At 46.6% G+C, this 12,418-nt stretch overlaps 1 protein-coding gene across 1 annotated transcript in view; it reads right to left on the minus strand.

Annotated features, from left to right (window-relative positions):
• Positions 1–12,418, minus strand: part of LOC144681883 (aryl hydrocarbon receptor-like) — a 134,405-nt gene that overhangs the window by 57,257 nt on the left and 64,730 nt on the right. The window contains exons 5-6 of the mRNA XM_078543986.1: positions 11,544–11,670; positions 7,783–7,907 (exon numbers count right to left, since the gene is read on the minus strand). Coding sequence (XP_078400112.1) covers positions 7,783–7,907; positions 11,544–11,670 — 252 coding nt within the window. The remainder of the gene's footprint in view (positions 1–7,782; positions 7,908–11,543; positions 11,671–12,418) is intronic.

Genomic DNA, 12,418 nt, shown 5'->3' on the forward strand with positions numbered 1-12,418 from the left:
ATGACCCCCGAGGCTAGGACCCATCAAAGTATGCGTCTGTGAAGGGTGTGAGTGAGTGCTGTGACAGGTCTTCAATGGCGCTCCCCTCTGCTTCCTCACCTGCGGTGTTGTCGGGGCTGGATATGAGGGCCTGGCTGGTTAATGCCCTCGGGGACTTTCCAGAGGTGCCTATGAAAGAAAGTAGAGATAACTTAAGCATGACAAGCGACTGGAAGATAGCACAATGGACTTACAGTCTGGTTGTCTGAGAGATGAGCTGGTGGGGGGTCCTCACTTGGGTTGGCGCCGCCTACATCACCGTCGCCACATGCACGATCCCTGCCCTCTCCAACCAGTGCGATGGCATGTTCCTCATATAGAATGAGGGCCTTAATTTCAGCCATTTCACCCCTGGTCTGGGACCTGTACCTCCTATTGTGTGTGAACCAGTCCTGCATAAAGACAAATGGAGTGTGTGAGAGCAGGACACATGCCAAGGCAGATGATAAGGATGCCTACCTTCTGTGGGTGGTGAGTGCAGCAGTGCACGGGATGAGGACGCGATGTACACAGAATATGAGTCCAGATGGAGATGCGAAGGTGTGTGAGAGAGAATGAGAGATGCTGTTCCTTGAGCTGTCAGTGTGTGAGGTCACTGTAGAGTGTCATCCTGCTAATGCCTGGTGGGTTTGTGAGTGTGTGAGTTGAGAGAGATGAGATGGTTGACTTACCCTGCCGGAAAGGATGAGATCATTCATCCTCTTTCCCGCACTGGATTGCAGACCTTTTCTGCACCATGTTTGCACGAATCACCGAAGACACTGCCTCCCAAGCTGGAGTGGTGGCATTGGTTGACTTCATCCAGCCATCACTGGGGTAAAGGACATCCTGGCACACCTTAACGATGTCCAGCAGGTGGCCCAGCAAGCGTCACTGAACTTCGGAGTCACACTCTTCTTGTCTTTTGGAGCCATGTCTTCTCTGGGCCTATCCTGGGCTGGGGACATTGAGAAGGCTTTGTGCAGTTTAAATATAGCATCCGGAGGAAAGAACTACTGAGGCCATGGCAGGACGGACGAATCAGAGGCCACCCGCCCGCGATCCAATGTGTTTCCCGTTGATGGACTATTAATGAGGCAGGAAGCGGACAATATGGCATGGAAACCCACCATTGTCCCGGTGGGAAAAACACTGCCTTTCTGCCCACCACCGCACTTGGAGTGCAGATGGGAAAATCCTGCTCACAGTGTCTGGACACCAAAAGGGGCAGGGCGAACTGAATTAGACACAATCACCTTCTGATATTTTCTTTGCTGTACATCTTTTTGTCAACTCAATGAACAAGGCTAGCCCCAATACAGAGATTGCAAATTATAAATTCTACAAACTGCAAATCCATCAGTTCAAAAAAATCTAGGCCTGAATTTTGCGCTTGTTAGGCGCCCTTGATCGGCAAGCCCAGAACTACTGCAATTTCCTCTTTCGACTGTGATCAGACTCCGAACACAATTTCACGCCGGCTGGCCAATTAGGAGCTGGCCAGCGTAAAATGTGCCCGATCATTGGTGATGCATTGGCAGTACGGGCGGGAGGGTGGCGGGCACTGGATCCAATGGAGATCTGACGGGGCATTTAAAATCAGCAGAGACAGTTCCCTGAAGGCTGCCAGCAGGTTTTGAGGAGCCTCAGGGAATTGTCTTGGAGAGACTTTTGAAATTTGCAGGAGATATGCCCTCAGCACCCACTGGACACGCAAGGTGGGAAGGCAATGCCAGTGGGCACTCTGCTCCCCTCCACACCCCAGTTCTTGGATGAATGCCTGTGCACTCTAGTGGAGGCGAGTGCCAGGCGGGACATTCTGATGCCTTGGGATGGCAAGAGGAGGCCACCACACCAGACAAAGAAGGCCTGGTCAGAAGTGGCAGCTCAGATCAGCGGGCATGACATAGCTCATCGCCCCTGGATCCAATGCCGCAAACAGTTTAATGATCTTCTACACTCAGCAAGGGTGAGTACTGAGTTGGCATGGTACTGTATGGAGATGTCGTGAAGGGTGGCCATCCTCAGGGGTGTAAGAATCAGAGCAACAGAAGGCATATATACCTATGCCAGCCAAGGCTGGGTGATGCGACCACTAGCCTTGGGGTCATAGAAGGGGATTTGCAAATTTGACCGGGGAGGGTGGGGGGTGCTGAGGTTGGTATGGTGATGAAGGTAGAGGGTGGATTAATGAATGCACTTTGTTCTGAACAGGGTAAGAGAAGCCATAATGCTGTGGAGCATGGACAAATGGGTGGTGGGATGGCCAACCTGCTCATACTGACCAAATCTGAGATGGATGCCATCGAGCTTGAGTGCCAGCGGGGAGCAAAGTCCCCAGGTTATGGAGAGGCAGGGGTGTCAGAGGAAGATAAGAGTCCAGGGGGCAGGTGCGAGACAGGTGGAGAGTGCAAACAATGTAGGGTCGTCTCATTGTAAATGAGGACTGCTAAGCAAGAGTCCCTAGTGATCCAGAAATCACAATGTCACCATGATGCCGTTGTCCATATTCTCACCTGCCCGCCTAGCATGCACATTGATTATGTGATGATTGAGAATACGGATATATTGTCTTCCTCCCTCAGATGAGCCATCCTCCAGAGGCTGCCGGGACCCCGGGGACCCTCCCTTGACACCTGAGGAGGAGCTGTGGTCAGATCCACTAGCATCACACCCTCTCTCGCTACCAGGCACCAGCGCAGATACAAGCATATCAGTGAGCATTAGTTCGTCAGCTCAGATGGTAGTGCACTGTGAGGAGGGCACGGCACACTTGCATAAGAAGCTGGCAGAGGCATAGAGTGCCCAGGGTGCCAGCTGTCGGAGGAATGCTGGAGACCAAGACAAAGCTGAGTCCGAGGCAGATGATGAGCCTCTGGAGTCATCCATCAGGTGCTGGACGTCCAACAGGATGCACGGTAAGATCAGACGGAGATCCCTGAGGGTCTGCGTGCCATGGTCTCTGTCATGGAGGAGTCCATGAGGAGCTTGAACACTGCATTGATCCTGAGCACCAAGTGCACAGCCTCTTTAATTGACAGAGTGGCAACTCTCATGGAGAGGCAGCTCCAGGAACAGAACCAGGCTCGAAACACTGGCTGTGGCCTCTGGAGGTCGCTGCGAGTGTGAGAGATGGATGAGGCACCTGATCTCTCTCCGCTAGATGCCTGTCCATCAATGGTGAGCAGGGAGGTCCAGACGTACCTCATACCGGCGGACGAGCTGCCTCTCGTTTCTGTGGGCTCCTCTCACGCCTTTCTGGATGAGGGCAGCAGCTGCTCCACCCCTCTGCCCGTGACCGTGACATCTGATGAGGCTGCGATGACTGAGGAGTGCCCAGCCATGTTGCTAGTCACACCCTCCCAGGCGGAGCCTGCTCAGGCACCGCCAGCCAGAGGTTGACCGCCAACATCGGGGTCATGACAGCACAGTCAGCAATCTGCCTCCAATAATGCTGCCAGCGATGGGGGGGGTGGGGGGGGGGGTTGGGTTGGGTTGGGGTGGGGTATGCACCAAGAAGTAGCATTCGCAAGCACAAGTTTAAGGCACCTTGAGCACAGGATGGGGTTTTCACGTTCTTTCATTCCATCAGTGTTCTATATTGTTTTTGTGTGACAGTTGCAACTAAATGATGTTATGTTCCTTTTTTGCAACTCTGGAATAGATATAAATCAAGATTTTGTTTCAATGCCCTGAGTGTGCTTCATGTTTTCCATAGGTGCAGGGCTCAGCAGTGCCTTATGATAGACGGCAGGGGCAGCAAACTTTATTACAGAGGTTGTGAAGCGACATTGGGGTCACGGGGTTTCCTCCTCAGAGGATGGATTATCTGAGGCAGGAAGACAATGCCAGTATTCTCAATCATCACATAGTCAATGTACATGCTAGGCAGGCGGGTGAGACTATGGACAACTGCATCATGGTGGCATCGTGATTTCTCCCTCAAGAACGTGTTGTAAGGAGGCAGTGCCTTAGTCGTGAGATAGAAGCCATGCTCCGGCAGTCCAGCTGAAGGTGCATTGAATCAAGGCCTCCCTCGTGTTTCTGCTTGCCTGAAGGCTCCACAAATCTGCCTCCACGTCCTCACCCTGTGCCTACCCGGGCTCCTCATCAGATACATCAGTAGAGTCATCCCCCAAGGTCTGTGGAGCTGTCTCGCTCTCATCCTCCAGTGGGCCCCCATTGCCAGTGCCTGATTGTGCAGAGTGCAGCACACAACAACCATAAGTAACATGAGCTCTGGAGGGTATTGCCGGACAGCCCCTGATCAGCCCAGGCAGCAGAACCTCAGCTACAGCAGCCAAACTGTCCTCTCAACCATTGCCCTTGCGGAGGCATGCCTTCTATTGTATATCTTCCACCTCTGTCCTAGGGTGCTGGAGTGCTGTCATGAGCCACCTTTTCAAGGGATATCCTTTGTCACCCAACAGCCAACTATCCAACCGAGCTGGAGCCATGAACAACCTTGGCATCTGGGAGTGTCGCAGGATATATGCATCATGGGAGCTGCCAGGGTACAGACTTGCAGAATCTGTGTCGTGTGGTCACACACTATCTGCATGTTCATGGAGTGAAAGCCCTTTCTATTCATGAAGGCACCCAGCTGACCTGCTGGCGCCTTGGTGGCGACATGAGTGCAGTCTATGGCACCCTGGATGTGGGGGAACGCAGCAATTGCTGTGAAGCCTCTAGTTTGCTCAGCCTGGCTGACTTGGTCCGTCCAGTAATGAACGAATGTTATGACCCATCTGAAGTGAGCGTCAGTGACCAGCTTGACACAACTGTGGATAGCTGATTGGGATGCTCCACACAGATCCCACACTGACCCCTGGAAAGATCCAGGTGTGAAAAAATTGAGGGCTACTGTGACCTTTAGAGCCACTGGCACTGGGTGCCCACTGAGAAAGAAAATATTACAGGATAGGAAATAGAGAGGTAAAAGGAAGTAAGCCAAGAAAATAGCCAGTTGTCCCGTAGCCTACCGAAATGCACCACGGACAAGAAGGAGGAAGACATGAAATGTTAACAATCCTGACTATGTTTAACTTGTACCTTATGTGCGTGCAGATAAATGTTAAAATGAAATTGTAAGCTTTGTGTGAAAACCAGGAAAGTATTCTTGGAGCATAGCCAGAATAAAATGAACTTTGTGCATGATTAATTACGTAAGTATGGTGGCCAGCTTGTTTTTTTTAACTTCCCTGTTCTTTGTATTCTATGTCTCATAGGCTGTTGATTGTGTTCTAATTTGATGCAACATGTCTTGTAAACTGTCTGTCTTGCATCTGATGTAATTATCTAGTTAACTTACTGATTACCTGACCTACTGTGAGATATAACTGCATGCAGTTATGCGGTTGATGCATAACTACCTGATTGTTACAAGATTATAACTCAGATAAAAAGGATCAGATGTTATCTCATGGAATGAATAGTACATTGTTAGAAGAGATAAGTGATGATCAAGAAAACTGTATGGGTAAACAAAATCAATTAGCTACCTATGAGAATAAAGGAGGGCAAGTTAATAAGATCACTGTGTGAATATGCGGGAGTCACGTAATTGTATTGTATAAATATTGCTTGTTGAACGCTGTATCGTTAAGCAGATTCATTGTGATCTGCTCCCAATGGCCATTGTACTGTTCAGCGCTAAATAAATTGTACTTTTTCCTGAAGTAACCTGCAGTTGCTAATTTATTCTTTGACACCACCCACACAGCAGAGGCAATCTCCGACCTAATCATCTGGCATATTGATGTCACGGTGTCCTTAGAGGGGCGGAGCCTCCTGCAGCACTGGACCTCAAACATGTTGAGGTAGCTGGATCACTGCCTGTACACTCTGGCAGCAGGATAGTGACGTCTTCTACAGTGCCTTCTGCCTTGCTCTCCCTGCTGGCCCTGTACCCCTGTGCCTGCGCCTCTCCTCCCACAGGTCTCTCCCTGGGACGCTGCCTGCGGACACCTGGCCTTCTTTCCCTTCTGCCCCTCTCTTCCACATCAGAGGTGGTCCCACCAGCAGAATAAACAATCCCCATCTGCTGAAATGCAGATAGCACTGCTCCATGAAGGGTGCATTCGCCAGAAGTGGTCCAAGAGAGTTGACAAAACAAAAGAGTTCTCAAAACAAAGCAAATACTTCAGGAGAAACCACAGGAAAAGGTCTGAAATCTCAGCAAACAAGCAGCAGCAAATTTTCACCTGAACTCCTATTAACGCACACAGCCGATGCTCTGCTCCCCTTTCATCCCGCCCTTGGATGAGAAAAGTGCAAAAACGGGATGGCCTCCTGCCCGTGTTGCCCATGTGACGAGTGCTAAATCGCGCAGGCAACGTAACATTCGGATCAATTGGGCTTAATTGCCTGTTTAATTGTCGGCAGGTGCACTTCTAACTGCCACGTGTGCCCGCCAACCGTAATGTTGATGCACATCCGATGCCTTCGCGTGCTGTTTCATGTGATTTCGGGTTGGGTGTGCGCCTGCTCATTCAATGTAAAATTCTGGCCTATAAACCGCCTTTATACAAGTTACTTCCCCATCTTTCCTAATTTTCTTTCCTTTGGCCCTGAAAGCACTGAAGTTGACATACATTTTCACAAGTGCCTTTCCTTTATATGTGAGCCAAGTGACTGTTGGCAGGTTCCTGGACCGTGGGGGTCTTTATAACCAAGCCTCACTGATGTACTGGATTCCCTAGAAACGTGTGCATGAGCAAAATACAATCTGAGATTTGCATCCTAATTATTGCCTAAAACTCTGCTTTGTAAGTACTTTACAAGCAATCACACCCCTGGAATATTCTTATTCAAATCATTTCTCAGACTACATCACATAGATTCTGTTGGGTTACATAGGACATAGAAATAGGCTATTTGGCCCAATGAGTCTATGCCAATACAGGCTGTATTGGGAACTGCAGGCAGTATATGTGATATAGATTCCAGCCAGTACATCAATACCTATGTTCAATATGTAAACTATTCAACCCTCTCAACTGGGATCCAGCCAATAACTCACACCCAGGGCTATTCTTTATAACTTCCACCACTGGAGATGGGCAGAGGTAATGTTTGCACCCCTGTTTATTCGTCTGTTCCTGTATAAACAATATATCTCAAAAAACTAATGGATGGATTTCAATGAAACCCGGTACACATTTCGGGTATGGACCAAGGAAAAACTGATTTGTTTTTGGTATAGATGTGAATCCAGATCCAGATCCTGGAATTTTTTAAAAGGTCTGTTGGCATTGAGAGATAGGGTGAATTGACATGTTTTTAGAATGTTGTGGGTTTTATTTAAAATGTTGTGAATTGTCTCAGCTGCTGCGGTGGAATTTGTCACAGCTGTCAAAATGTGAGCAGAGTTTTCAGAGCAGGTTGTCAGATTTGGGTTGGCCTGAAGCCTCCTCAGTGAGATCATCTCTTAATAAAAAGATTTATTTTTTCAGCTTTGTGGTTCCAAAGCGTCAGTCAGGCAGGGAAAAACCTTAAGGAAAAGTTGCGTACTTGTAATAATGTTGAATTAACACAGCGTAGTGGAGGCATGCACTCCACTGAGTGCCCTCTTCACTTAGTTTATACATAAACCATCTGATTCCTTCAATTAGATTCCAACCTATAAATGATTCTCAGGTATTCACTATTTCATATATAAAACATTTGAACTTTTTGATTAGGCTACAGCCTGCAATTCACAGTACAGAGAGGCAACATTAAGTAAAATTAATTGAAGGAAAATCATCTTCAAGCTAACTGTACCAGGAATCCCAACTTGTTATCGAGCAGGCAGCGGAAGCGGCATTGAAAGCTACGGTTCAGGAATCCAGAGTTTTCTGATGGCAGTTGATCTGGTGGGCACAAAACCTCCTCATCACCTGAATAGCCTAAACGTACAAGCGACACAGAAGCATTAGATCCATGCCAGTTTACAAATAGACTCAGCACTAAACAAAAACATTAGTTTTTCTTCAGCTCTGTCACCGAACAATCATGCTTAAAAAGTTACCAAATCCACAAAAACATCGATCTCCCAGGGAACAGACAATCTTGAAAATGTTCAGTTCAAATTCCCTGCACTGAGGTTGAACGCTACCATTCTGATGGTGGTGCTAAGTGTTTTAACAGGTTATCAGTGATTATCATTTAACAATGATTATCAGTGGTAGACAGGAAAGAATGTTCTATTCAAGCAACTAAATCCAGATGGATACTCCAGTGCGGTACTAAGGCTGCGCTGCACTGCCAGAGGTGCCGGCTTTTAGATGAGACTTTTAAATTAGGTCCTGTCTGTTCTCTTAGGTGGATGCAAAAGATCCCATGGAACTATTTTGAAAAAGAATTGAGTCATTTAGCAGGAGATGGCGGTGTATGGCCATGTCACTGGACTAGTAATCCAGAGGTCCAGGCTAATGCTCTGGGGAATGGATTCAAATCCCGCCATGGCAGCTGGTGGAATTTAAATTCAATTAAATAAATTTGGAATTAAAAGCTAGTCTCAGTAATGGTGACCATAAAGCTATCATCAATTGTCATATAAACTTATCTGGTTCATTAATGTCCTTTACGGAAGGAAATCTGTCATCCTTAAACGTGATTCCAGACCCACAGCACCGGAAAGGTTAGACAGACTGGGCCTGTTTCCACTGGAGTTTAGAAGAGTGAGGGGTGACTTGATTGAAGTATATAAGAACCTAAATGGCATTGACAAGGTAGACGTGGAAAGGATGTCCTTTGTGGGTGAGTCCGGAACTGGGGGCACTGTTTTGGAGTCTAACAGCATGGAAAGAGGCCCTTCGGCCCATCGTGTCCACGCCGGTCATCAAGCCCCTATCTACTCTAATCCCATTTTCCAGCACTTGGCCCATAGCCCTGTATGCTATAGCGTTTCAAGTGTTAATCTAAATACTTCTTAAATGTTGTGAGGGTTCCTGCCTCTGCCGCCCTTTCAGGCAGTGAGTTCCAGATTCCCACCACCCTCTGAAAAAATCTTTCCTCAAATCCCCTCTAAACCTCCTGCCCCTTACCTTAAATCTATGCCCCCTTGGTTACTGACCCCTCCACTAAGGGGAATAGTTTCTTCCTATCTCCCCTATCTATGCCCTGCATAATTTCGTACACCTCAATCAGGTCCCCCCTCAGCCTTCTTTGCTCTAAGGAAAACAACCCTAGCCTAGCTAGTCTCTCTTCATAGCTGAAATGCTGCAGCCCAGGCAACATCCTGGTGAAGCTCCTCTGCACCCTCTCTAGTGCAATCACATCCTCCTTATAGTGTGGCGACCAGGAAATAGTGAGAGTTCAGGGCCAACATGTTCCCGAAAAGGTGAAGGGTGGGACCAGCAAGTCCAGTGAACCCTGGATGTTGAGGAATGTACAGGATTGGATAAGGAAGAAAAGGGAAGCTTATAATAGATACTGAGAGCTCAAAACAGTGGAAGCCCTAGAGGAGTATAGAAAGTGCAGGGGCTTACTTAAAAAAGAAATTAGGAGATCGAAGAGGGGGCATGAAAAAACAATGGCAGGTAAAATAAAGGAAAATCCAAACTCCCTCTGCCTACCATATGTTATATATCACCTTATTTCTTTATAAGACAGGCAATTTTTATATTACGGGCAACAAAAGCTGGCCTAGCCAGGGATGCCCACCTCCCATGACTGAATAAAAACAGAAGATAGCAAACTGTATGAAAAAAGTAATGTCAAGTCACAGTTTTGAGTTAAACCACAACAACAGGAAAAGGGTATACACACTCAAACTGCCACAAGGCCATGTATTGATATCAGGACAGTCTTGGCACCATGATTATCACATGGGGAAAACTTCACATGGAGGATAGTAAAGGAAATTGTTTAAGCAACAATTGGACACTGTGTTTGGGGAGAGGGGAGAAAATCAGCAAGTTCTTCCAGGATGGATAATCTAGGGTGGGCCAAATGGCCTCTCTGATCCACCCCTACCTCACAATGTAGATTCCCAAAAGATGTATTGTACTATAACTGCTTCATGGTTCTCTTCCCCTTCCTAAGTTCTCTTTCACTAAGACGGTACCCATTCTTTTTTAGTTTCAAGTCCATTTGTTCTTCACATCAAGTAATTCTATCAATAAGCCAGGAATCCTGCTCACATATTCTTACAATACCCCTCTTCTCCTTAAGACACTGACTCAACTGCAGTCTGGCTCAACAGCTGGGAGATATGGCTCAATATCTCCCCCGCTGGTCACTTTTCATGTGCCCACCGGCTATTTGGCTATGGGGTTAATCACAGCTGAACCAGATTCTTCTTGCACACATACAGACCACTCTGTCATATGCACCCCAGCCAATACCTCCTCAACACTTTCCAGATCGTGAATCCAATTGTAACTTATCCACTGCAGGCTGAGGCTGAGATCAGTTAACTCAATACTGCTCAGGTATCCAACCTGGGACCTTGTTGAACTGTGTGATTTGTCCCACAACAGACAGTGTGCATTTATTCACTGAGTTTATTGAGTGGATTTGTTGGAAGTTGTACAGGAGTCACTGAAGCCTGAAACAGACCCCGAATATAGTCTGGAAATGGAAGGCAAAATATATCATCTCTGCGCTTGCAGTGAGATTATAATAAAAGCACATGACAGGAAGTCAGAGCAGGGCTGTTAAGATATAGCTAATTTTCACTTTATATCACAAAGTTGACTTATTTGTACAGGCAGAACTTTCCAAAACTAGATTCAGATTCAGAGCAATGAAGCACAGAAGACAGCTAATTGGCCCAATGTGCCTGTGCCAGCTCCTTGAAAGACCGATCCAATTAGTTCCAATCCCCTGTCCTTTCCTCGTAGTGCTGCAAATCTTTCCCCTTTAAGTACCTATCCAAATTATTTTTGGGTTATTATTGAATCTGCATCTAGCACCATTTCTGAAAAATTCTCCTCAAATTCACCTCTGGCTGCAAACTACCATAACAATGTATTTTAATTCTATGAAAACTAACCTCACCTCTCACTCTCCGTTAATAAGCTGCCATGCAGCACAGGACATCAACATGGGTCAAGAAGCTAGCGGTTTGCATCCATGACCAACTGATATCTCCCAGTTCTAATTGAGACTACAGTCCTCATATTAGAGGACAAGTCCAGCTGAGACACAAGAAACTGGTTACCGTGTGCAGTTGGCAGAAGCTCTGCAGTAGGCTGCTTATCCACCCTTCTGACTGGGAAATATAGATTTTAAAAGCTGAAAATGATATACATTCAAGGTATTAGTGAATCCCAGTCATATAAACTTTTTCATGTGAAGGGTTAAACACGATAGTCCTGTTAATATCTGCATAATAACTTGAATATGTGGCTGGGAATTCTCCTGTGTGATACATGCAACAAAACCATAATAGTGCTTTAAAGGACTGTGCTTGAGACTGTTACATTCAGCACAGAGAGTAAATCTTGCCCCATGGCTGTGCAATTACAGAAGAATGTGAGGATGTTTGGTGTGATGTTGTAAACATGATGGTCTGTTGGTTCAAAGCCCTTTTCTACCTTTTGATTTTTCTCCTCCTTTTGTTGTTGCCAAAGGTGGGCTGAAATCCCAGTGCAGCTGACGCCTGAACTCCTCACGGTCTTCCACATGGATTAGCTCAAACACATCTTGATTGATGATGTCTGACTGAAATTAAACAAAAGAAATGTGTTATATCTATAGGACAAAGAACATACGTGGCTCAGAAAGAGGATGCCGCATTCTTCGTTTGTCCAGTGAACTAGGCTTTTGTTATGCTTGGACACTGTCCTCATTAAACTGCCAGGGTCTGAACTGTAAACATCTGTTCTCTTAGGAGATTCAAGCATGGGGGCATTACAAGAATTGTATTTCTGGGAGCAGTCTTCAATTATTGTGATCATTTTGACAAGGAAATGAAAGGTTTGCATTTGTACAGTGCCTCATCTCTCTGCACCATCTCAAAAGAACTGCTTGTGCAATGTGAACTGCAATGTCAATTATGTAGGTAATGTAGCAGCCATTTTGCATGCTGCATCTTGATGGTGGGGGAGCATTGTCCAGGGATACTGAAAAAACTCCCTCCTGTTCTTCAAAATGCATTGTGGCACTTTTAATGTCTCCCTTGAGTCACCGGGCCAGCCAGGGTTCAATATCTCATCAAAAGGCAGCGTTTCTAACAACGCAGCATCTCCTCAGTCGCACTAGATGAAGGCTTCACCCTTCAGACTGATTAGGTGACAGTTTGGTTCAATTGGCAGCACTGACACTCAAGAGGCAGTGATTCATACTTGGGTGCTAATAGTTCTATAAAGTTTTTAGGTCAGACCTAATCTTAACAGCTGACATCCACAAAGATAGAGGTATAATTACACTGCTGGGTGTATTCAATAAGCCATCACTAGTGGGAAAGATT

Source organism: Cetorhinus maximus, chromosome 6 (assembly GCF_964194155.1).
Source record: "Cetorhinus maximus chromosome 6, sCetMax3.hap1.1, whole genome shotgun sequence".
Taxonomy (NCBI): Eukaryota; Metazoa; Chordata; class Chondrichthyes; order Lamniformes; family Cetorhinidae; genus Cetorhinus; species Cetorhinus maximus.